Raw genomic sequence first — 23,468 nt, 5'->3', positions numbered from 1 at the left:
GCCGTAGTTTCGCGAAAAAGTTCTGTATTGATCATCTTATCATTGATATTTATTTTAATGTCCAGGAATTCAATAGAGGATTGGCTCATATTGTATGTTAACCTAATATTGAGGTCATTGTCATTAAGTTTGACAATAAACCGTTTAGCCTCATCCTCAGTTCCCTTCCAGATTATAAATAGATCATCATTATATCCAAGCCAAAAAGTGGCCTGTTTTATTTCCGGATATCTTTCCTCATTTTTGAAGATCTCTTCTTCCCATCAGCCCAGAAATAGGCAGGCAAAACTGGGAGCAAAGCAAGTTCCCATGGCAGTCCAGAGAATTTGTTTATAAAGCACTCCATTAAATAGGAAAATGTTATTGGTGAGACAGTATCTTATCATCTCAACAGTCATGTCAGTATGTGCCAGATATCGTAATGATCTAGTATGGAAAAAATGTCTACACGCACGTATACCGTTCTCATGATCAATGATGGTGTATAGGGAATTAACATCTAGAGTTATTAGTAGGAAATCATCTTCCCAGACAATACCTTCCAGTTTACCCAAAATTCCCACAAAAAGAAATCAATGTATTTTTAAACATTTTCCAGTGCACTGCCACAAGAGGAAACTATCGGTCTTCCTGGAGGATTGTCCCTATTCTTGTGAATCTTAGGAAGAATGTATAATATAGGTAACTTTGGGAAAATTCTTTTTCAGAGAACAATATTCTTCCCATATTAGAAGACCCTTATCTTTCCACTCAGTCAGAAGTTGCCATATTCCTGTGATACTATTCATATATGTATCCTTAGTTACAGGCATATAAAATTGTGTATTATTGAGTTGTCGCATCACCTCATCAATATATCTCTGTCTCTCCATGAGTACTATGTTGCCCCCCTTGTCAGACGGACAAGTAATGATATTACTGTCTTCTGCTAATGACTTAATAGTAGTTCTCTGCTCATATGAGAGATTATAGCTACATCTAGGTTTGAACCATGTTCGATGTCGAAATTGTATTAAATCTTGGACAACCATATCATAGAAAGTATCAATGTTGTCATGATTCATATTCGGAAAAAATGTAGACTGAGGTTTAAAACCAGACGAAACTGTAAGATCATAAGTAACACCCAAGTCATCTAAAGTTTGATATCGAACATGGTTCAAACCTAGATGTAGCTATAATCTCTCATATGAGCAGGGAACTACTATTAAGTCATTAGCAGAAGACAGTAATATCATTATTTGTCCGTCTGACAAGGGGGGCAACATAGTACTAGTATCACAGGAATATGGCAACTTCTGACTGAGTGGAAAGATAAGGGTCTTCTAATATGGGAAGAATATTGATTTCTGAAAAAGGATTTCCCAAAGTTACCTATATTATACATTCTTCCTAAGATTCACAAGAATAGGGACAATCCTCCAGGAAGACCGATAGTTTCCTCTTGTGGCAGTGAACTGGAAAATGTTTCAAAATACGTTGATTTCTTTTTGAGGGAATTTGTTATGACTTTACCATCTTATGTTCGGGATACTAAAGACTTTTTGGATAAACTGGAAGGTATTGTCTGGGAAGATGATTTTTTACTAATAACTCTAGATGTTAATTCCCTATGCACCATCATTGATCGTGAGAAAGATATACGTGCGTGCAGACATTTTTTTACATATTAGATCAATACGATATCTGGCACATACTGACATGATTGTTGAGACGATAAGATACTGTCTCACCAATAACATTTTCCTATTTAATGGAGTGCTTTATAAACAAATTCTCGGGACTGCCATGGGAACTTGCCTCGCTCCCAGTTTTGCCTGTCTATTTCTGGGCTGGTGGGAAGAAGAGATATTCAAAAATGAGGAAAGATATCCGGAAATAAAACAGGCCACTTTGTGGCTTGGATATATTGATGATCTATTTATAATCTGGAAGGGAACTGAGGATGAGGCTAAACGGTTTATTGTCAAACTTAATGACAATGACCTCAATATGAGCCAATCCTCTATTGAATTCCTGGACATTAAAATAAATATCAATGATAAGATGATCAATACAGAACTTTTTCGCAAAACTACAGCGGGCAATAGCTTATTGCATGCTACTAGTGGACATCCTGAGAATCTTAAATGGAGCATTCCATATGGAGAACTATTGAGGGCTAAAAGAATCAGTAATACTGATGAGGTATTTGAGAGTGAACAGAGAGAGATGATTAAAAAATTTAAACAGAGGGGTTACCCGGATTGGGTGATTAAGAAGGCTACAGAAAAAATCAAGAGAGTAGAAAGAACAGACTCTATTTGATAATACTATCAAGACAGAAAATGAGGATAATGAGGACATCAGATTGATTTTAATGTACAATGAAGATACAGCACAGATTAAGAAAATTATTTCAAAAAATTGAAATATCCTAAAATGTGATCCCACTATTGGTGTAATGCAATTGTTAAAAGACCTCAGATTACCTATAGAAGGGGACGAAATCTACATGATATTTTGAGATCAAATGATGTCACTTCTATCCCCCAAATAAAGGAACATAATCTGCAGGGATTTTTCCCATGTGGACATTGTAAAGCATGCCGTAACAGCGTGATACGAAAAGAGTACCCTACTTGTAAACCAGGGGTTAATAGACAGATAAAACTATTTTTCACATGCAGTACTCCGTTTACCATTTACATATTGGAATGTCCTTGTCATCGATGGTATATAGGTAGTACCAAACAGAATGTTAAGAAACGCATTCTTGAACATATGCGTGCTATTACACTGAAAGACCCTCATTATCCTGTAGCTAGACATTTTCAGGATAAACATAATTCTGACAATTCTCTGTTGACATATTTTGGTATTGAACATGTGCCATCGCATCATAGAGGTGGCAATAGAGAATTGATATTACGTAAAAAAAGAATCCAGATACATTTTGGATCTGGAAACAAAGATAACGAAGGGTTTAAATACTGGTGAGGAACTTAATACTCATCTATTTGAGAACTAAAGCTTAGACACTTTAGTGTGTTTAGTTGGTGTTGATGTGGTCTGTAGCAACAGAGAGTTCTTTTAATGTATAAAATCTTTGACTCATTAATTTTTAATATATTTAATCTGATTATGTCTTTACAGAAAGAATGAGGTTGTATGGATTATAGATGGATTTCCATAACCTGTCTCTCTCTTCACGTGGTTAATTGGGTGTTGGATATAGAGATAAGAAACTTTCTTGCACATATCTTGTTATGTTTTTGTTATATATATATTTTTTTATTTGTATTTATTTTTTTGTATTTTGATAACTTTTCTCCTAAATTAAAATGTCTACTTTTAGTATATTACAGCTGCATGGACCAGTACAGATATTGATTGATTACATATATAATTCCTGCATTGATTTATGTAATTTTTTATAACATGGGTGGGGTAGAGATTGATTAATATTCTGGACACTCGGGTACCCGGCTTGTGAAAGAACGATAATCATTTTATCAAAATATATACAGAAGTCATATCTGTTATGTTATGTTCTCTCTCCCTCTCTCTTAGTAGGTTATTTACAGTGTTGTACCCTGAATATATGAACAAATATATAGCTATATAGCTAGGATATGTTGTCAATTTACAAGTATTTTCTATCACTGTAGGAATGATAGTATGTAAGATGAGTCTATAATGTCAGGTCTGTTACCTTGGGTTCAAGTAGTTTACTTCTTTATGTATGCACGTTCGTATAGCTGTCCTGTTTCTATGTCTTTGATCAGATGCTATTTGAGTGATGTGGATTGGACTTAAAATGCACGTAACCAAGGCTGCTAGACAGCCGAAACACGTTGTGTTAATAAATACTTTTGCTTTTTGGAGTCCTGAGTGTGCGTTATCTACTTGAACTTTTGGACTTGGTTTATATATATATATATATATATATATATATATATATATATATAATGTTGCCCCCTTTAAGCTCCAAACCCTGCACAACACACCACCTGTGGCTGTATGTGGCATGGGGTTTGTTGCTTATAGTGGTCAAGCTTTTGTTGTTGGGCGCGGCCGAAGGCCGTACATGAATTGGGGTTTCCAGCTCAAAGGGAGTTGACAGCAGGACCTGGCCACAGAGGTCCCGCCGCACATGGCCAAGTGCCCAACCCACACCATGCACGGACAAAGGCCGTTAGCTGCAGTGGTTGGATTAACGTATAGTAATTAAAATTACTTTACGTTAACAAAACCCTAGAGATTTACCGGGAAAAGCAAAGATTACAGGGACGCTATAGTTAGAAAGTAGAATTTTGAAACATAGAAATTCACTTAAAGCTTAGGGTATAGGGAGGTTATAGTTAGGTTCTGAATTTACTCTCACAGAACCATAGAAATTCAGCAGTTATAGTTGTGGTTAGCTCAAGTAACCCTAACTCATGCTCTAAGGTAACTATAACTCGCACCCTCGCCATGTACTGCTAATTACCCCACATATTACATCACTCATGCCATCCTTTATAAAGTCATTGATAATATCAATGTAACATTTGCAGTAAAATTATTGAGGAGGAAACTGTACATGGTGGGAGCGCAATTTATAGTTACTTTGGAGCACAAGTTATATTCACTTGAGCGAACCCTTACTATAACTGCCTACCCTATGTAGGTAGCTGTTTGCTTTTGCTTGGCAAGAGCTGTGACTACTTACGCCAAGCAAAAACAAACTCTTTGCTTCCAGCAAGCTGTAGCTTTGAAAATGCATAGTTTTCATCTGTTTCCCTGTCTGCTAGCAAGCAGGCTGGGAAAAAGATGAAATTACTGCTGCAGCACGCCAGGGAGCTTCTGTTTGTAACAGCTCCCTGCATGCGGGAGGAATGCTGGCTCTCACATGAGACAGGAGCTGGCTGGGGCCTCGGGGACCTTAAGACTCCCCCTGTGGTCCGCATGAGTTTATACTGGGGGGCGTGGGTGATACCAGGGTACATGTGGCCAGGCCCCGTGAGGAAATTGGCTTAGGAATGGGTGCTGCATGCCCCCCTCCCATTTTAAATTTAGTATTTTCCCCCGGAGAGGTTGTCGTCCCCGGGTGGGACTGGACTCCCCCTACCCCCCTAACATTTAATAAAAGGAACCCCTCGGAGGTGGTGGTTCCCGGAATCAGGAGGGGTCCTCACAGACCCCCCCTGATATTTATTAAATGTAGACCCAGGGAGGTGGTGGTCCTCAGGGCATGGGGGAGCTGCACAGCCCCCCCCCTTATATTAATTAAATGTAGCCCAGAGAAAGGTGATGGTCCTCGGGGGCCCACAGGGTCCGCACAGCATCCTCCCTTTTACCTAATAAATATAGCCCCTGGGAGGTGGTGGTCCCCGGGCCCCAGGGGGGAGTCTGCATTGCCCCCCATTATATTTGATAAATTTAGCCCCAGGAGGTTGTGGTCCCCGGGGCCCAGGTGGGTCCGCGTGCCCCATCCCCATATATTAATCAAATGTAGCCCTGGGGAGGTGATGGTCCCAGACGCCTGGGGGCTCTGTGGCCCCCAAATGATTTTTATTATGTAGCCCTAGAGAGGTGGTTGTTAATGTCCCCCCCCCCCCAAATATATATACTTATTGCCCCCTTTAAATTCTGAACCATGTGCCACGCTCGGCCTTCGGTGGTGCGTGGTGTGGGGCTGGTTGCTTATAGGAGGTAAGATACAGGGCCTGACCACAGGCCAGGCCATGCAGCCAACCACTGCCGCGCAAAGCTGAAGGCCGTGCGTGGTTTGGTCATTATAGGAGGTTGGCCGTAACTGCACTGCTAATTACCCAGATATTCCAGCAATCATGATATCTTTTATAACATCATTGATAATATCATTGCAACATTTGCTATAAAATTATTCATGAGAAAACTGTGCATGGGGGGGCACGAGTTATAGTTACTTTAGGGCACGAGTTACAGTTACTTGAAATAACTCTAACTATAACAGCTGAATTTCTGTGGTTTTGTACGTTTAAATATGAGATTAACTATAACATCCCTGTAACCTTTGATTGTTTAACTGAATATACTGAAAATAACAAAGGTTAAAGTATCCTTCAATTTAGGCAGAAATTTCAGTGACAACGTAACATTTTAAACTTTAAAAAACACTGAAATTCACCAGTTATAGTTATCACACCTAATTACAACTCGTGCCTTAAGGTAACTACAACTCCCGCCCAAGCTAAGCACAGTTTTCTCATCAATAATTTTATTGAAGATGTTGCAGTGACATTATCAATGATGTCATAGAAGATGTCATGAGTGATGTAATGTTTGGTGTAATTAGCAGTGCATGGCAAGGGTGAGAGTTACAGTTACTTTAGGGCTTTAGTTATAGAAAGGGGCACACCACCACCCGCCCTAGCCACTAAGGGCCCCAGGGACCCCATCCCTGGTGCCTTTTGTTTTAATTAAGGGGAGATGGGTGCATGACATCTGTCCTGAGCCAAAAGTGGCCTCGGGGACCACATCCCCTGGGGCTAAAGCATAGGTAAGGGGGGTCGAGTGGCCCTCATCTGCTCAAGCCACAAGGGGCCCTGGGACCCTATGCCCTAGGCCTTTTTAAAAAGAAAATAAGGTGAGGGGGCGCGCGGCCTTCCTTCCAAACCCAGTAGTGGCCCCAGGGACCCCACCCCCTGTGGTCAAAACATATATATTATGGGGCGAGTTCCGGCGAGCAGGGAAGACTTGTCTGCTCCTACATGACAGAGCTTTAAAAACGCCAGCTGGGCGTAGGCCTCTGTTTCCCTGCCCACGGCCTTGTAGGCAGGGAAACTACTGGCTAACCCCCCCCCCCGGGCTAATTTTGGCCCCGGAGACCCATCTCCTGGGGCCTGGCCACTTTTCATAAGGGGAGGGCAGCAGCTGGCCCCTCCTCTATGATCCAGTTTCGACCCTGGAGACCCCAGGGCCCAGCTGATTATGAAAAGGAGGAGGGGGCACGCAGCTCCTCTGTCTGGTCCAATTTTGGTCCCAGGGACCCATCCCCAGGGGCCCAGTCAAATCTGCAAAGGGGAGGGGGCACTCAGGCCCCCCGAACCAATAATGGCCCTGGGAACCCCAACCCCGAGTGCTAGCTCAGGCTATGTCCCGGGGTGCCCACCCGTGGGACTTAGCAGTTTCCCTGCCTGCACTGGCACCGGCAGGGAAAACTATGTTTGCTCTTGCTTGGTGGGAGTAATTTAATCTTCCCTCCAAGTGGGAGCAAAGAGGACAAATGCTCCGACCCGGTGGGAGCAGACTTCTGATCTGTTTACCTGCTCGCAGTGATGCAGGCAGGAAAACAGATGTAAAGATTGTTCCCGCCCCGCAGGGAGCAGCATGTTTTAGCTGCTCCCTGTGGGCAGGAGAAATGCCAGCGCCTGCTGGATGCAAGGAGCCAGCCGAAGCTGTGTGGGCCTTGGGGCTCCACATGCGGCCCCTAACAATAGTGTGGTTGGTGTCCTGGGTGGGCACCAATGCACCCACCCTTTGTTGGCTGGCCCCTGGGGCTGAAGTTGGCCCAGGGAAGTGGGTGCTTGACCTCTCTCCCTCGATCCTTATTTGGGTAGGCCCTGGGGTATGGTGTCCCGGGGCTGAAATCAGCCCGGGGATAGGGTCTGTGTGGCCCACCTCCCTCTTTGCATATTTGGCCTGGCCCTGAAGTATGGGGTCCCAGAGGGCTCCCCTCCACCTTTCCATATTTAGCTGGGCCCTGGGGGATAGGGTCGTAGGTCCACAATTTGCTCAGGGAGGGGGGGCAACCACCTTCCTCCCCCTTAAATATGGTGGTGGGCCACTGAGGATGGGGTCCCCCGGGGCTGAAATCGGCCCAGGGAGGGGGGCCATGTGCCCCCCTTCAATATATTTTGGGACGGATAGGGTCTCCGGTGTGTTAAAGCCCTGGGGAGGGGGGCTTCTAAAAAAAACTTCTCCCCCTAAAAAATGCACCAAGGAGTATGGGGTTCTTGGGGCCAAATTTGGTTGACTTCGATCACGTGCCCCCTTCCCTTAATTTTTAAATTTGGACCAGAGAATGAGGTCCCTAGGACTTTGAAAAGCTTTCTCCTCGTTATTAAAAAAAAAAAAAAAGGCCGTGGGTTCCTCAGGTCCTATGGCTGACACCTCACTGCACACGGCCACAGTCCTTGTGTGATGCAGGATTGGCCACCTTTGCAGGATTGGCAACAGGGCCTGGCTGCAGGCCAGGCCTTGTGACCAACCCCTCCACTGTGCACTGCCAAAGGCTGTGCACAGCGTGGGTTTGGCTGCATGCAAGTGCAGGAAAGTGCCCTAATTCTTGGCATGGTTACCCCATTTTCTGCCTGTTGTCAGTGTGTTGGACTTTGTCCACTGGGATCCTACTAACCAGGACCCCAGTGGTTATGCTCTCTCCTGCATTTTGGCATACTGTTCCCCCAATGTAAGCCCCCAGTATATGGTACCTAGGGCATTGGTGTACCAGGGAATCTCTATGGGCTGTAGCAGTTATTCTGCCACCCATAGGGAACCCATGCAAAAGGTTCTGCAGGTCTGCCATTGCAGTCTGTGTGAAACGGGTGCATGCACCCGTTTTCACAACAGCTCACTGCACCAGGTCACTGTAAGACACCCCTTTGGTAGCCGTCTCAGCCCAGAGGGCAGGGTGCAGGTACCTGTGTGTGTGAGGGCACTCCTGCACTAGCAGAGGTGCCCCCATGAACTCCAGTTCCATTTCCCTGGACTTCTTGAGTGTGGGGATGCCATTTTACAAGTGTACTGGACATAGGTCACTGCCTGGCTAGGTGACCAATCCCCCTTTCAGGGCTATTTAGGGTCTCTCTCTCGGATGGGTCCTCAGATTCGGCTTGCAAGATTGCAGCAGGTTTCCTCTGCAATCTTCACTTAGGCTTTGGGCCTCCAGAACTGCGACTGGATTCTCCAGAACCCGACAATCTGTCTCCAAGACAAAGAACTCTTTTGCAACATTGTTTCCAGGGCTCCAGCCAGGAACTGCAGCATTTCCACCGGCTGTACATCCACTGAGGGCGGCGTGTCTTCAATCTGCAATAGATGAAAGAAGGAATCTCCCTTGGAGTGAAGGAGTTACTCCCCTGCACCCTCAAGCTCCTGCTGCAACGACATACAGCTGCGTGGATCTCCCCTAATCTTGAGCTGCGTGTATCCTGCATCATGGTTGGTGGTCCGGAATAGTCCTCTTGGTTCTCTTTGCCAGCTGTCCAACTTTGGTGGAGGTAAGCCCTTGCCTTCCCTCCCAGGACAGTACCCTCATTCATTGCGTCTCTTGCACCTACTAAGGCTTGTTTGCATCTCCTCCAAGAGATCTTCAGGCGACGTGTAGCTCCATTCACCAGCACTCCTTCTTGCGACGCACAGCCTTCTGAGTGGTTCTCCTGCGGCGTGGGATCCCTTCCTGTAGCACTGAGCCTTGCTGATCCCCGGTAGCTGCACTTTTCCACTAACTACGAGTTTGCCTTTGCCAAGCATTGTTGGTAGAATTCCTGCACTGACACCCGCCTCCAATCTTCACTCCAGTGTGGGGCATCTTCTGCATCCATCAGAAATTCTTCTCCGGCTCCAGGCCTGGGGTGCTGGCCTGATCTTCATCACTGTCAACCAACTCCTGCAAGTACACCTGGGTGGATAGTACCTTTTACTCCTCCTGGACTCCACTGTGACTCTTGGACTTAATCCCCTTTCTCCACATGTCTTCTACTCCAGGAATCCACCGCTGGTTTCTTGCAGTCTTGTCTGGGTGTCTTTTCTTCTTTTTCCTCCTTTTGGTTGGTTTGGGGAAATTCCAGTTATTTACTCCTGCTTTACTGGTCGCTGGGGGGGTACTGTGTTACTTACCTCTGCTTTTTGCTAGTACTCCCAGCTCCCCTCTACGAATTCCACTTACCTAGGTGGGGTCCCTGTGTTCGCATTCAATTATTTTTGTATATGGTTTGGTCTCCCTCTAGGGTCACTATTGCTGATTGGTATTTGCACTGTTTTCTAACCTTTTCTATGCCTATTGCTGTTTACTAGTGTATATATTTAGTGTATTACTCACCTCCTATTGGAGGGGGTTACCCTTCTGGTAGTTTATGGTATTGTATGACCAAAAATAAAGTACCTTTACTTTTGTACAACTGAGTGTTTTCTTTCATGTGTGTAAGTGCTGTGTGACTACAGTGGTATTGCATGAGCTTTGCATGTCTCCTAGATAAACCTTGGCTGCTCATCCACAGCTACCACTAGAGAGCTGGCATATGGACACTGCCTACACTTCACTAAGAGGGGATACCTGGACCTGGTATAAGGTGTAAGTACCATAGGTACCCACCACACACCAGGCCAGCTTCCTACAGTGAGGGTTTGGCCACAAGTTCCAGCCACAAGCCGGGCGTTACGGCCAATCCCCCACTGCTCAAGGTTGGTGGCCATGTGCGGCTGCAGATAAATTAAAGTATGGTAATTAAATATTACATTATGTTAGAAAAACCCTAGAAATTCACTAAAAAACCCAAAGGTTACAGGGACGTTATATTTAGGTTCAGATTTTACACACACAAACCATAAAAATTAAGCAGTTATAGTTATCTCAAGTAACTTTATCTCACACTCTCACCATGCACTGCCAATTACCTCACATATTACATCAGTCATGACATTTTCCATGAAATCATTGATAATATGACTGCAACATTTGCAGTGAAATTATTGATGTGTACACTGCATGGACGTGAATTATAGTTATCTTAGGGCACGAGTTATAGTTACCTTTTTTCTTTTTTTTTTTTTTAAACAAATCTGCTTATTTGCATTTATAATAAAAAACAGAGAGTGCAGACAGGTATACAGCATGCATTAACAGGCAAGATATAACAGATTCATAATAGTCAAACGGGATATAGACAATGGTCGGCTATGCAAAGCCCCACATTTAATTTTTGTAAATCCCCCAACACTCTTTGCTGTTGAATTAGGCCCTTCAACCTAGACCAGAGGTTTCCAACGAGTAGCTCTGAAGCTGTCCATAAATAGCTCTCCTGTATGTAGCCCAGCCTACAAATCTTGAAAAGTTTATATTTAAAACAAACATGTAAACTTGTCTGTGGTCAGTATTAACATTCTAATAATATTCATAGCTCTGGATGATTTTCATCAACACAAGTAGTATTACTACCAAAAAAGGTGGAAGACCCCCTGACCTAGACAGAATGAAATTAAGTAATAAGATAAGGGGAAAACAGTGTCATCTAGTATGTGTAGATCTCAATAAAAACGAATAAGGGGAGGGGGAAAAAAGCAAACTAGGAAGCACAAATCAACCAACCCAGGGCAGGGATCACTCCATTCTGCTAATTCACACGATTTAGAGTTACTTGGGATAACTATACTTATAACTGCACAATTTCTGTTGTTTTGTGCAAGTAAAATATGGACCTAACTATAACCTCCCTTTAACCATTGTTTTTGTAAGTGAATTTCTATGTTTTTTTAACATTAAGTAATTTTAATTAATTTACATTTATCCAACCACCAGGCATGTAGGTGGGGGTGGACCTTTGGACCTGGCCTGTGGCCAGGCCCTGCGGCAAACCACTAATAAGCACCAGGTCATGCCCCATGCGTATGGGGGTTGGCCGCAGAGCATGGCCTGCAGCCTACCCCCTATATGCACCCAACCCGCGCCATGCACGGCCTGCGGCCTGCAAGCACGCACCAACTCCACACCACGTACGGCCTTTATGTTTTCTTTAATATACTTTTTATTGAATTTTCCAGAAAAACAAACACAACCTGAGCAACAATCACAATCTATACAGCATTAACAACGTTTATTGTCAGAGCACTTAAACACACATTGTAGGTGCTCAGACTCAGCTGGTATCAGTCCAACAATGGGCATATGTTGTCGTCAAACCGTGCATACCAGGCCTTGAGAGACGGATGGTAGAAGGGAATGGCCACCACCTCACCGATGCTGTACCACCTCATCAGCGTACCTCTTAGTGAGCGTTGGCAGCAGGGATAGTCAGCCCTTGTCCGGGGCTGGCCGCCGCCCCGTCCTCCCCCTCCCTGTCCACCACCCCAGTAGTGCCCTGCCTATAGGCAAGGAATGGCTCCCAAATATCTTTAGGTCGCGAGCGAATTGGCTAAAGCTCCCAGTATTGAGGCAACTGTTTCTGGCAGTAAGACACATCTGTCAGCCAAGCTTTTACGTTAGGAGCTCGTGTTCCACCCCAAATACATAACAATGTGATGAGTCTACGGTTTTGTTTGGGGTGGTGGGGGCAGGAGGAGGACACATCAACCACGTAACCCAGTAGGGCAGTCAATGGGCCCATGAGGATTGTCTGGTCTGTGATTTTATGTATGGTGTCATATATTGTGGACAAATATTGTGCCACAGAAAGCGCCAAGCAAGATGGAGCAAGTCAGCTTGTGGCGTGTTACACCTTCGGATAATGTAATCCGCCATCGTTAGGCTGCCTGTCGGCGATAGCCTGGCGGAGGGCTGCCACAGGCGGCCCTCCCTGTGTTAATTATATGATGGTTCAGACCGCCATGCCGGTGGTGATCTTTTCCACCACCACTGCCGTGGCAGTCTGAACCGCCATGTTCGTAATGAGGGCCCCTAGTGTCTTGGAGAGACCCATCCTGAAAAGTTGCAGTGAGGTGCTATACAAACGATGAAGAAAATGAAAGTGTATGAGTCTCAGTCTGCAGTTTGATGAGAGCAGTGTCAGACGGTTGCAGCAATATTTCCACATTTCCTCTGTCAACTGGGAGTCTAATTCCGTAATCCAGGTGTCTTGTGACAATAGGATGGTGATTGGGTCATGTGTCTGTGTTTGGGTGTAGAATCTGGTTATCAGTTTGGGGCAGATGTATAAATATGTTTGAGTGGTGGAAGCATTGGCGGGTGGCCAGGAAACGAGGCATGCTGGGTCCAGCACGCAGCCCTCATCGGGTAATATAACAGTGTGTTACCGAAAGTGAGGGGCAAATCTGGTGAATCCTCAAATGGTGGTAAGAATGTGTTCTCCGGATATAGGTCAGAGAATGTAATTATGTGTTATAGACTGGTGCGCGTAGTGGCCCGGCCATCCTGCAGTGGGGGAAACAAGGGGTTATTGGCTAGTGGGGGGCGGCAGGGCATATAGTATTTTCAACCCAGCATGCTTTCGCAGTTTCTCCCATGCCTATTTCACGCACTCAAACATATCAGTTTCTCTTCTGGGCACCTTGTATGGAATAAAAATGGCAGTCGACAGGGGTCATGGTGACATGTGATCCGATTCAATGGCTGTGTGTGGTTGATAGGGTGTGGGGTGTATCCAATATCTTAAAAAGTGGGCCTGTGCACATAGTTCATAAAGGACCATATCGGGAGCCCCCAGTCCACCCTGTGATTGCCAGGGAGAGAGTATTTCATAGGCCACCCTGGGTTGCTTCCCTGCCCAGTATAATGTTATCAGGTTGGATCATAAATGCTTAAAGAATTGAGTCGATTGTGGATGTGGTATGTAAAGGAAGAGGTACAACAGTTTAGGGATCACTATCATCTTCGCTATTGCAATTCGACCTGCTAAAGTTGAAGGTAGTTGTGTCCAGATTGGTATCCTATTATCCAGCCAATCTAATGCATGCCCATAATTGGCCGCCAGATTTCCTCGACATCTCTGCTTAACCAGGCACTGAGGTATTTAATTGGTTGCTACGCACATTTGAAAGGAAAATCGCAAGGAACGGGTGTTTTGGAATCCGAAAGGGGAAAGAGGACAGACTTGGACCAGTTAATGAAGATTCCAGAATAGCCGCCAATGCTCGCCACCTCCTGGGTAACAGGTTTAAGATTATCCCTGGGGTTAGAGACTTATAATGGCATATTGTCTCCGTACATAGACACAGTTAGTCCTCTGGATCTTAAGCCTATGCCCTTGTCTGTGTGATGTTAGCAGAGTCTCACTGCCAGGGGTTCCATTGCTATTGCGAATAATATGTGTGATAATGAGCATCCCTGGCGTGTGCCGTGGGTGATGGAGAATGGTTCAGAAAGGAGTCCATTCAGATGAATGCGGGTTGTAGGGTTCGCATATAGGAGTTTGATTTACTTAATAGACTGTAGGCTCAATCCAATGCAGGCTTTTAGGAGAAAGAGGTAGCTCCATTCCAGGGAGTCAAATGCCTTGGTGGCATCTAGTAATGTGACCAGTGTGGTGACATGGGGCGTGAGATAGTGCATGGAAGCAAACATTGTGTGCAGGTTGTGGGAGGAGAAATGGCCTGGAATAATGCCTGACTGGTCTGAGCGGATGATCAATGGCAGCAGGGGAGGGGCAGTGGATTTGCCAGTATTTTGGGATATATTTTGTTATCAGTGTTTATGAGAGAGAGGGGGCACAACACTCTGCCGGTGTATTAGGCTTTAGCAGGGTGACAATCACTCCCTCCCTTAGATTAGGTAGTAATGTCCCAGAATCTATATAGTCAAGGTACATTGCCACCAAGTGCGGGGCCAGAAATTGGGGGTATTCTTTATAGAAGGATGTGGTTAGCCCGTCTTGTCCCGGGGCTTTGTCCCCAGGGAGACCTTTAATCACATCAATGATCTCGTTCACTGTAATGGGTGTCTAGATATTCGTGATGTGCTTGGTCCAACTTGATCAATTGTATAGTGTCGAGGTATGTTGTTAGCCCAGCCAAGTCTAGCGATGCAGACTGCCGGTATAAATGAGAATAAAATTCAGACATCAACCCTAAAAGCTCAGTGGGGAAGGAAACTGTCTGTGAGCTGGAGTCTAGGAGATGTGTAACCTACGATGATGCGTGAGGTGTACGCAGGAGACCTGCCAGGGTTTTGCTTGGGCGCTCTCCTTCTCAGTGGCGATGTGTCCGGGTCTCCTTAAATAGATAGTGAATTTCCCTGGTAGCTTCCTCATTGTATTTCGGGATTTTAGTTTGGATATCGGCTAGTGTGTCAGGCTTCCTGGACTGCTAATATTCCAATTCCAGTGTGCGAATTTCGCACTCTAGTCCGGCCAACGTAGAGTGAATGGACTTTAGTGCCCCAGACTGAATGGATATGCAGGTACCCCTTATCGCTGCTTTCAAAGGCTCCTATACATTAGATCAAGCGCTTACCGAATTCTTATTGTGCTCAAAGTATTTTTTTATGGCGGTTTGGACCTCTTCACCGAGTGCCGCATCACGCAGTGCCCCTGGTGGGTGCTGCTAACTGCATGCCCTTGACATCGCCTGTGGTATTTGTAGTGTCAGCCTAACTGGTGCATGGTCTGTGTGTGTGTGTGTGGGAGGTGGGAGATATCAGTGACCCAGGTGGAGACCTCGTGTCAGAAACCAGAAATCTCTGTGAGACCATGCATTGCGATGTGCTGACAGGCATGTGCCCTTGTGGGTCTCAGGGTGTAAGTGTCTCCATAAATCTACTAGGCAGTTGTCCAACACAATGATGGGGTTCAGTGTTTTTGTGGCCTTGAATTGTAAACTCCTGGATGCACCTCTGCGGTCTATGTGGTCTTGCATCAGCGCATCAAAGTTGTCTCCTCATATGACTGAGCAAGGTCCCAATCCTGAGATCTGCCTCCAAATCTCAGTGAGGAAAACAAGGTTATCTACATTTGAACCATATATCGCCACCAGTATCACCGGGTGTCTGTACAGTGTGCCTGAAACTATAATAAATCTACCCAGTGCAATCCTCTGTGGATTAGGATGGCGGTCACCATTGCACAACCAGATTAGGCAGATGTGTACATCTCACCCCACCAGTGGGGTGCTGTCGGCTGCTGTTGGATTTGCTAGTTGTGTCTCCTTTAAAACACAAATGGCGATTTTGTGCCGAACAAGATAGGAGTGCACTAGGAGCGCCTTCCGTCTATCATTAAGGCCACATATATTCCAGGTGATGCCAGATGTTTCAGTCATTCTACCTGCTTGTGTAATTATGGGCGTAACCCAGCCTTGTATGTAAGCTGCGAGAGATCATGTTGTGTGCTGTGTGTGTGATAGTTGTGACTTGTGTCGTAAATGTGATGCTTAGAACAAACAGGCAATAACCTTTAATGTAAAAATGAAAACATCCGTCCTACTCACCTCCCGCTCCAACACCCGGAACTCGATTGAGTAAGTAATTTCCCTCCCAACCTCAAGTCCATAAGGCAGAACCAGTAATATTGTGGGCTACGTCCCTGAGAACACCGCCAGGCCAAGACTAAGCAATTCCGTAATAGTTGGGTGACCAGATTAAGGATGTGTAGGTCGACCCAGCATGCAAATAAATCATGATAGGCTTATCCATTACAGCAGTCGCCATCTCAGCGGTTCTGGACATATCAAGGTTCACGATCGTTCCAGTGTGCGGGGGTACTTTAGTCTATCTGGGTATCTTTTTTTTTAGCGGTTGGGCGCAAACATCCAGTGTCCTCGAGATATACAAGGTCAGTCATTATCGCTGAGGCCCTTTTCCTCACGTCAACCCCTCGACGGACCACCTGAGGTTTTCCGACTCTTCGTGGCAGTCTTTGCAAACTTTAACACTGCTTTTGCCTTGTAAATGGTACCCCTGGTACCAAGGGCCCTGATGCCAGGGGAGGTCTCTAAGGGCTGCAGCATGTCTTATGCCACCCTGGGGACCCCTCACCCAGCACATGCACACTGCCTCACAGCTTGTGTGTGCTGGTGGGGAGAAAATGACTCAGTCGACATGGCACTCCCCTCAGAGTGCCATGCCCACCTCACACTGTCTGTGGCATAGGTAAGTCACCCCTCTAGCAGGCCTTACAGCCCTAAGGCAGGGTGCACTATACCACAGGTGAGGGCATATGTGCATGAGCACTATGCCCCTACAGTGTCTAAGCAAAACCTTAGACATTGTAAGTGAAGGGTAGCCATGAAGAGTATATGGTCTGGGAGTTTGTCTAACACAAACGTGTACGGTGTGCCCCGAACCGGCGATCAGCCCCTCAACCAGCCTGAGGGTTGGGTTGGTGTGTGCAGCTGCTGAGAAGTTCTTGCACGCCGGTGTAGGAAAGTAGCATTTTTCTGCTATAGTTACTCCCGCTTTTTGCCTGGTGTTCAGACTAGTACTCTGGGATCCTGCTAATCTTTGCCCTCTCCTCTAAATTTGGCTGCTGGTAAACTTTTGCACCCCACAGTTGGCATACTGATGCATCCTTCTAAGTCCATAGTTTATGGTACTTAGGTACCCAGGCCATTGGTACACCAGGGGTCTCCGATGGGCTGCAGCATGTACTATGCCACCTATAGGAACCCAGGCAAAATGTGTCTGCAGGCCTGCCATTGCATCCTGCATGAAATGGTGCAGGCACCTTTCACTAAGGATATAGGGCTTGCCTTATATCGCGGTCACTGCACTGGAACACTGTAAGTCACCCCTCTGGTAGGCCCTTCAGCCCAAGGGAAGGCTGCATGTTCCTAAGTGTGAGGGTACCCCTGGAAATCCCAGACTCCAATTCCTGGACTTAGTAAGTGCAGGAAAGCCATCTTAAGGTTTGTAGTGGACATTGTTCAACACAAGTGGTCCAACTACATAATGGCGTCTCCAAACCTAGACATGTTTGGTATCAAACATGTTGGAATCGTGCAACTACACCGATTCCAGTGCCAGTTGCCCTCCGTGCGTAAACCAGTTTGCACCAGTCCAGGAACCCTTGGTTCCTGCTGTGGTGCAAAACCACACAAAGGACAGGGGAGTGACCACCCCCATGTCCAGCTCCTCACCTAGGGAGGTACACAGAGCTCTGCCAGATGCCCGGTTGAGTCTACCATCTTGAAAACAAGGTAGGCAGAGGCCTCTGAGAGCATCTGACTGGTCATGCCAGGTAGATGACGTTCGTACCCTCCTCTGATGAGTGGGTCACTTCAGAGAGTGGCCAACCCCCTTTTAGGGTTACTTAAGTGCTCCCCCAACGGTTGGTCCTCAGATTTGTCGATCAAGACTCTACAAGGAAATATCTGCAAGACATCTTCTGCTCTTGGTCTCTGGAACCGCTGCTCGTCTGCTTTTAGAACTGAAACAAGACTATCCAGTTGGGAGGGCTTCCACTGCAACATTATTTCCCAATCTCCTGCAAGATTTCTGCAACATCCGTGGCTGAGCATCCAACAGGGTCACAAGGACTCTGTTTGCATCCAAGAAGCAAGAAGGAATCTCCCTTGGCATGCAGGAGTCAGTCCCCTGCATCTGCAGGCACCTCAAGACGACAACGACCGGCTGGTGGATCCTGCTGTCCCACGGACAACAAAAAGGCTATCCTCACAGTTGGTGGTTCTGTGGTCCACTCTGGGTCCCTCTTGTCTTCTGACCAACTTGGGAGATGGTGGGCCCTTGCTGTATGCACTGCAACTGAACCCCTGTGCACCGTGACTGTTGCTCTTGCCAAAGCTTGTTGACTTTTCTTCCAGGAGATCTTCATGCTCCAAGAGAAGCCCCAGCACTCTGCAACTCGAAGATCAGCTTCCACTCTGCAGCTCTTGCAACGTGGAACTCCTGTTTTGTTGTGCTGCTGAGGCCTTCCTGCGACTCCCTGTTCCTGCTGCCGGTGGGTCACTCGTGGGGACTCCTCCAACTCCAGCTGGCCTTCCTCCTTGCTGAAAGCCTGCCCTCACTCTCTTCCAAGGGTGGAGTCACTAGGACCTTGCTGGTCCTTAAAAACCAACAATCTTCCTTGCAACAACTATTTGTGTTTACCAAGGCCTTCCTGCAATCTGGCGACAGATGAGGGACAGCTTGTGGGCAACTCCAAGGATCTCCTGCATCCCCAGGACTCCGAAGGTGGACTTCTTCCTTCACCGTCCTGCAGGAACTTCACCTCCTGGTGTGTGGGCATTTCCTACCTGCACTGCCTGGACATCTCTGAGTGGTATGGACACTGTCCCCTTCTTTTTCAGGTTCTTCACATTTGGAATCCACCTTTGGGGTCCACCGGCCTGGTCTACGGATCCCGACAGCAGCTGGACAACCAAAGCTTCCATTGGCTCCAACTACGGTTTCCGACTCCACTTTCTCCTTATGCACATGGGCTCCCTGGGATAGTTACTCTGGTCTTCTGGGTATCCACCGGGTGGGGGTACTATCCAACCTTCTTTATGCCTACTGATTTCCTCAGAGTTCACTAGAAAGGGTTCTGAAGCCATAAAAATCCAACCATGATGGTCCTGTGTTAGCCTATAGGACACTCAACTCGATAACCCTGCATCTGGGCACCTGTGGGATTTCTGGTAATTACCTCTGGTACTTTTTCTACTCCCCTAGCCCCTGTGATTCTAACACACTTACCCTGGTTGGCTACCTCCATTCTTATGCCACATTCTTAGTATATGGCTTGCCCACCCCCCCATAGGGTCCCATGTATTTCTGTGCTTTTCCTGCTTGTTGCTAAGTGTATTTTTTGTGTGTAGGTATCTCCAAGTGGAGATATACCAATGTTAGTGTATTAGTAGTGTTGTAATAAACAATACTTTATTTTTGCAACACCTTGTGTGGTTCTTTCTTGTGTGAGAGTTACCGGATGGCTGTTGTGGTATTGCAAGTGCTTTACACTCCTCCTTGATAAGCTTTAGCTGCTCACCGCAGCTGCCCCTACAGAGCTTTTGATATCTGGCCACCTAAACACTATCACTAAGAGTTGCCTGGATTCAGTATAGGGTGCCACACCATAGGTGTACACCATAAACTGAGCCAGCCTTCTATAGCCGGGATGCCTCCAATGTGCAGATTATGTGGTATTGTCAATCCAGTCAGCAGAGCCACCCTAGAGTGTGGCCATCTTGCCGCTTGGTCAGGCCACTGCCCCCACGACACGCACAACCTTTGGCGGTGCATGCGGGTGGCCAAAACACCATTAAGCAGCCAACCCCACGTCACGCACAGCCTTGGGAAAGAAAACTAAAGGGGACAGGAAAGGAATACCCTGACCCCTAGCCTTTGCTCTGGGGCCCCCAAGGGACCCAGCCAGGCCAAAAAAGGATTTGTTTTTAAAATGTTCGCAGACAATAACTGAGAATCTGCAAATCCTGCGAAAGTTTTAAAAAAGTGCGGTTTCTCATGTTTGTTCATTTTAGACCCTGGGTGGGCCAAGTCCCGGGGGAATGCAGCATAATAAAAAAAGGAAGGGGCACTTTAGAGCCCCGGGAACCACCGTAGTTAGTGTTTGCTCTCGTTTGGCGGTATCTGTTACAGCTCCTGCCAAGCGAAAGGGAAGTGCTATCTTCTAAGGGTAGGCACCTCAGGGGATAGCAGGAGCCTGCCCTGGGGGATGGCGGTCCCCAGGGCCATTAATGACTCCCAAGAGGGAGACAGTGTGGCCCCTCTCTATTAATTTGCACAGGCTGACCCTGAGAAGGTGGTGGTCCCTGGGGCCGTATATGGCCTGGGAGGGGGGTCATGCATCCCAGTTTTATTTACGTCTTTGGCTCTGGGGAGGTGGTTGTCGCTGGGGCCTGGGGGGTCTGTGCAGCCCCCCTGGCCACATATTTTGTTGAGCCCCAAAGAGTTGGTGGTCCCCGGGACATGGTGAAGCCCAGGAGGGTTGTCTGTGCAGACCCCCTCCATTGTTTATATAAAGCCCCGAGGAGGTGGTGGTCCCCAGGGCTCATACGAGCCCAATGGAGGGAGGTCTGCGTGCCCTCCCACTCTAGTATTTCGATAAAGTCATGGAGGTGTTGGTTCCTGGGGTTCAGTTGAGCTCTAGGAATGGTGTCCCGTGCATCCTCCTCCTTTTTTTACTACATGCCCGAGACCTGGCCCACCCTGGGGATAAATTGTTAGCAAGGGCGTGAGACTGCTTTTATTTGTTTTTTTTTTGTTTTGTTTTTTAATTTTGTCAAATTTGTGAACGCGCTGCGATTTTTGGGAAAAATGTTTACAAAAATGCTTTTTTGCCCTGGCAGGATCCTAGGGAGATCCCAGCACCAAGACTAAGGGGTAAGGGTATTCCTATCCTGCCCCCTTTTCTTTTTTTTTTACATTGTTTTGTTTGGGACTCGGCTGAGTCAGAGTCTCAAAATGGCTGCCAACACTTCCTGGTTGAGGTGTTGGTAGCCAATCAGATCTCTGCACAAGATCAGGAGGCTTTGTGAAGTGTTCGCGCCACTAGATATATACATTTGTCTTTCTTTAATATCGCAAACTACCAAATGGATTTACACCAGCTAACACAAAGGGCGCTTTCCGGACTAAGAGCTACCTTTCTGCCAAATTTGGTGTAAATCCGTCCAGTGGTTCAGTCTGTAGTGGAGTTTAAAATCCCTAAGGGGAATTGCATGAGGAAAACGCGTTTTAGGACCCCTTCTTTTTTTCAGCCCCTGCTTAACAGTTCCCCCAAAAACTTTCAAGACAACAGCTGAAGTGAATGGCAAACTAGTTTTGAAAATTATGTTAATGGCTGCAATGCCAACTACACATGAACTGCTGCCCCTGCCCCTTCCACAAGTTGCTGGTACCCTGCACCTGTTCATATGACCTTCTTTGTACAGGTTGAGGCTATGACAAGTAAGCACTGGAGGCAGGTTTTGTAATGCCACTTTGTCACTTCATTGTAAGTTTAGAAAGAAATGATTTGCAGAATTTATTTTTGACCGTTAATGGACCTTGTGGCTAAATATAGCATTTTTTAGGGGATGGAGGTACAAAAGAAAATTGGTCTCTTGGTAGTTTTGATGCTGTTCTATTAGGTAGTTTTTTCTGCTGGGTCTGACCACACTTTCAATGGGAGTTAAAATAGAAAAATCACATTTGAGGGCACACTTGTAAGATTCCTTTCCACTTCGCAGCCCTAAACAAACTGCACAACACTTTTAATGCTCAATCAAGTCTTTTTTTGTGATTTGTTTTTTTTTGTGGTATATTTGTCAAACGCCCTGTCACAAGTCACTGTTGAAGAAAAAAAACTTGCAGAGTCTGCACCCAGCACTGGATGGCAGAAGAGTGCAGAATATATGAATCCACAGGGCTACAAGCTGCACAATCATTGTTACAGGTAAATAACATTTTCCATCCTGTGGAAGTTGTGATCTAACCATAACATTGATGTTCCATATTTCAGCTGCCCTTTTCTTATCAAGTTAGAATCCTAAAATACATATCCTAATTGTAGAAAGCTATCCTTTCTCATTGTTGAAGGACACACTTTGTAGAAAAAAATCTGAACTTATAACAAGTATGATTTCTTAGAATCCATTTTACTTTCACACATTGAAACAGTAATAAAATGAGAAAGTATTGTTTGATTTTGCTTTTGACAGGTTACTGCTTATAACTCAGAAGGTAAAAGTAATCCAAGTGAAGCAGTGGAATTTAATACTTGCCCAGACAAACCTGGACCTCCTTCAAAGCCTTCTGTTAAAGGAAAAGTACATGCACAAAATTTCAAAATTATATGGGGTATGTTTTTCTATTTACTCACTGAGACACACAGAATAACTGTTATTTTCTGCTATTTATTGTGCCTGTATGTTAGATTTTCTTATCATTAGCCCTTTCAATCATCAGGAATAGAAGTTCTTCATCATAGATTTGTTTTTAATACTGCTGAACTTTATCCATCTACAATGAGATCCCAAAAATACCTATTTCAAAGAGAGGGGTTTTAAGAATTGCTTGTCTGAATAAATATCTTCTCTTTTTTTATTAAAATTTGTAGGAATATTAAACTTATCAAATAGATTCAATAAAACCTTTAAATCACTTTTTGCATTCTTCCTCCATTAGGAATAGCCCGATAGCTATGTAATCAAATTAGAATTTTACATCATTTTAAGGCAGATTTATTAGGTTAAATGAGTTTTCAAAGCTCTATGGAATAGAAGAAGTTATTCAAATTGCTTGAGACTGTCAGGAATCAAAATAAATAATGAGTAGCTGTGCAAGGAAAAGCTTCACACCAGACTTTTCATCTGACTTCGGGGATCAATTGATTCTTAGTGGAAGTCCACAGAGCAGCTGATGGAACACGGTAGTTGAATTGTTCTTTCAAATATCTGGGAGCAGACTTATCAAATGCTTGAGTTTTATACTCAATGATAGCTGCCTTTGGCAGCCATTGTCACTTCCTTGAAGTGAATAATATGTGTGCAAAAAGGCATAAAGCTTTGACTGCAAAGTTTGTAGGATTCTTTTTTTTTTTTTGTATATGCATTTTATTGATTTTTGATAACACCTATTTAAATCAAACAAACTGAATAAAAACATGCAGCGATGCCCGTCCTCCCCCGAATACCTTCTTCCCCTTCATGACAAGGAATCATGTCTCTGGGTGCCACAAGGATTCAGTTTTCTTCCAGAGCCACAGGTCAAGGCAGTTCCATACCGGTGTCTAAGATACTACTCCCAATGTTCTACTCTTGCCTACTATCTAATGGCAATCCTTCCACTTTGCTTCTCCCAATTCTCCTGTGGTCCACCCTCCCCACACTCTCTGATTTCCTCTGGAAGCCCTGTC

General features: G+C 45.6%; 1 protein-coding gene across 2 annotated transcripts in view; it reads left to right on the top strand.

The window, feature by feature from the left end:
* The window catches only part of FNDC3A (fibronectin type III domain containing 3A), a 1,418,915-nt gene that overhangs the window by 955,645 nt on the left and 439,802 nt on the right, over positions 1–23,468 (top strand). For both annotated transcript variants that reach the window (XM_069205374.1, XM_069205375.1), the window contains one exon: positions 22,273–22,411. In XM_069205374.1, the coding sequence (XP_069061475.1) occupies positions 22,273–22,411 (139 nt within the window). The remainder of the gene's footprint in view (positions 1–22,272; positions 22,412–23,468) is intronic.

Source organism: Pleurodeles waltl, chromosome 8 (assembly GCF_031143425.1).
Source record: "Pleurodeles waltl isolate 20211129_DDA chromosome 8, aPleWal1.hap1.20221129, whole genome shotgun sequence".
NCBI lineage: Eukaryota > Metazoa > Chordata > Amphibia > Caudata > Salamandridae > Pleurodeles > Pleurodeles waltl.
This window is presented reverse-complemented; position numbering and strand designations above follow the sequence as displayed.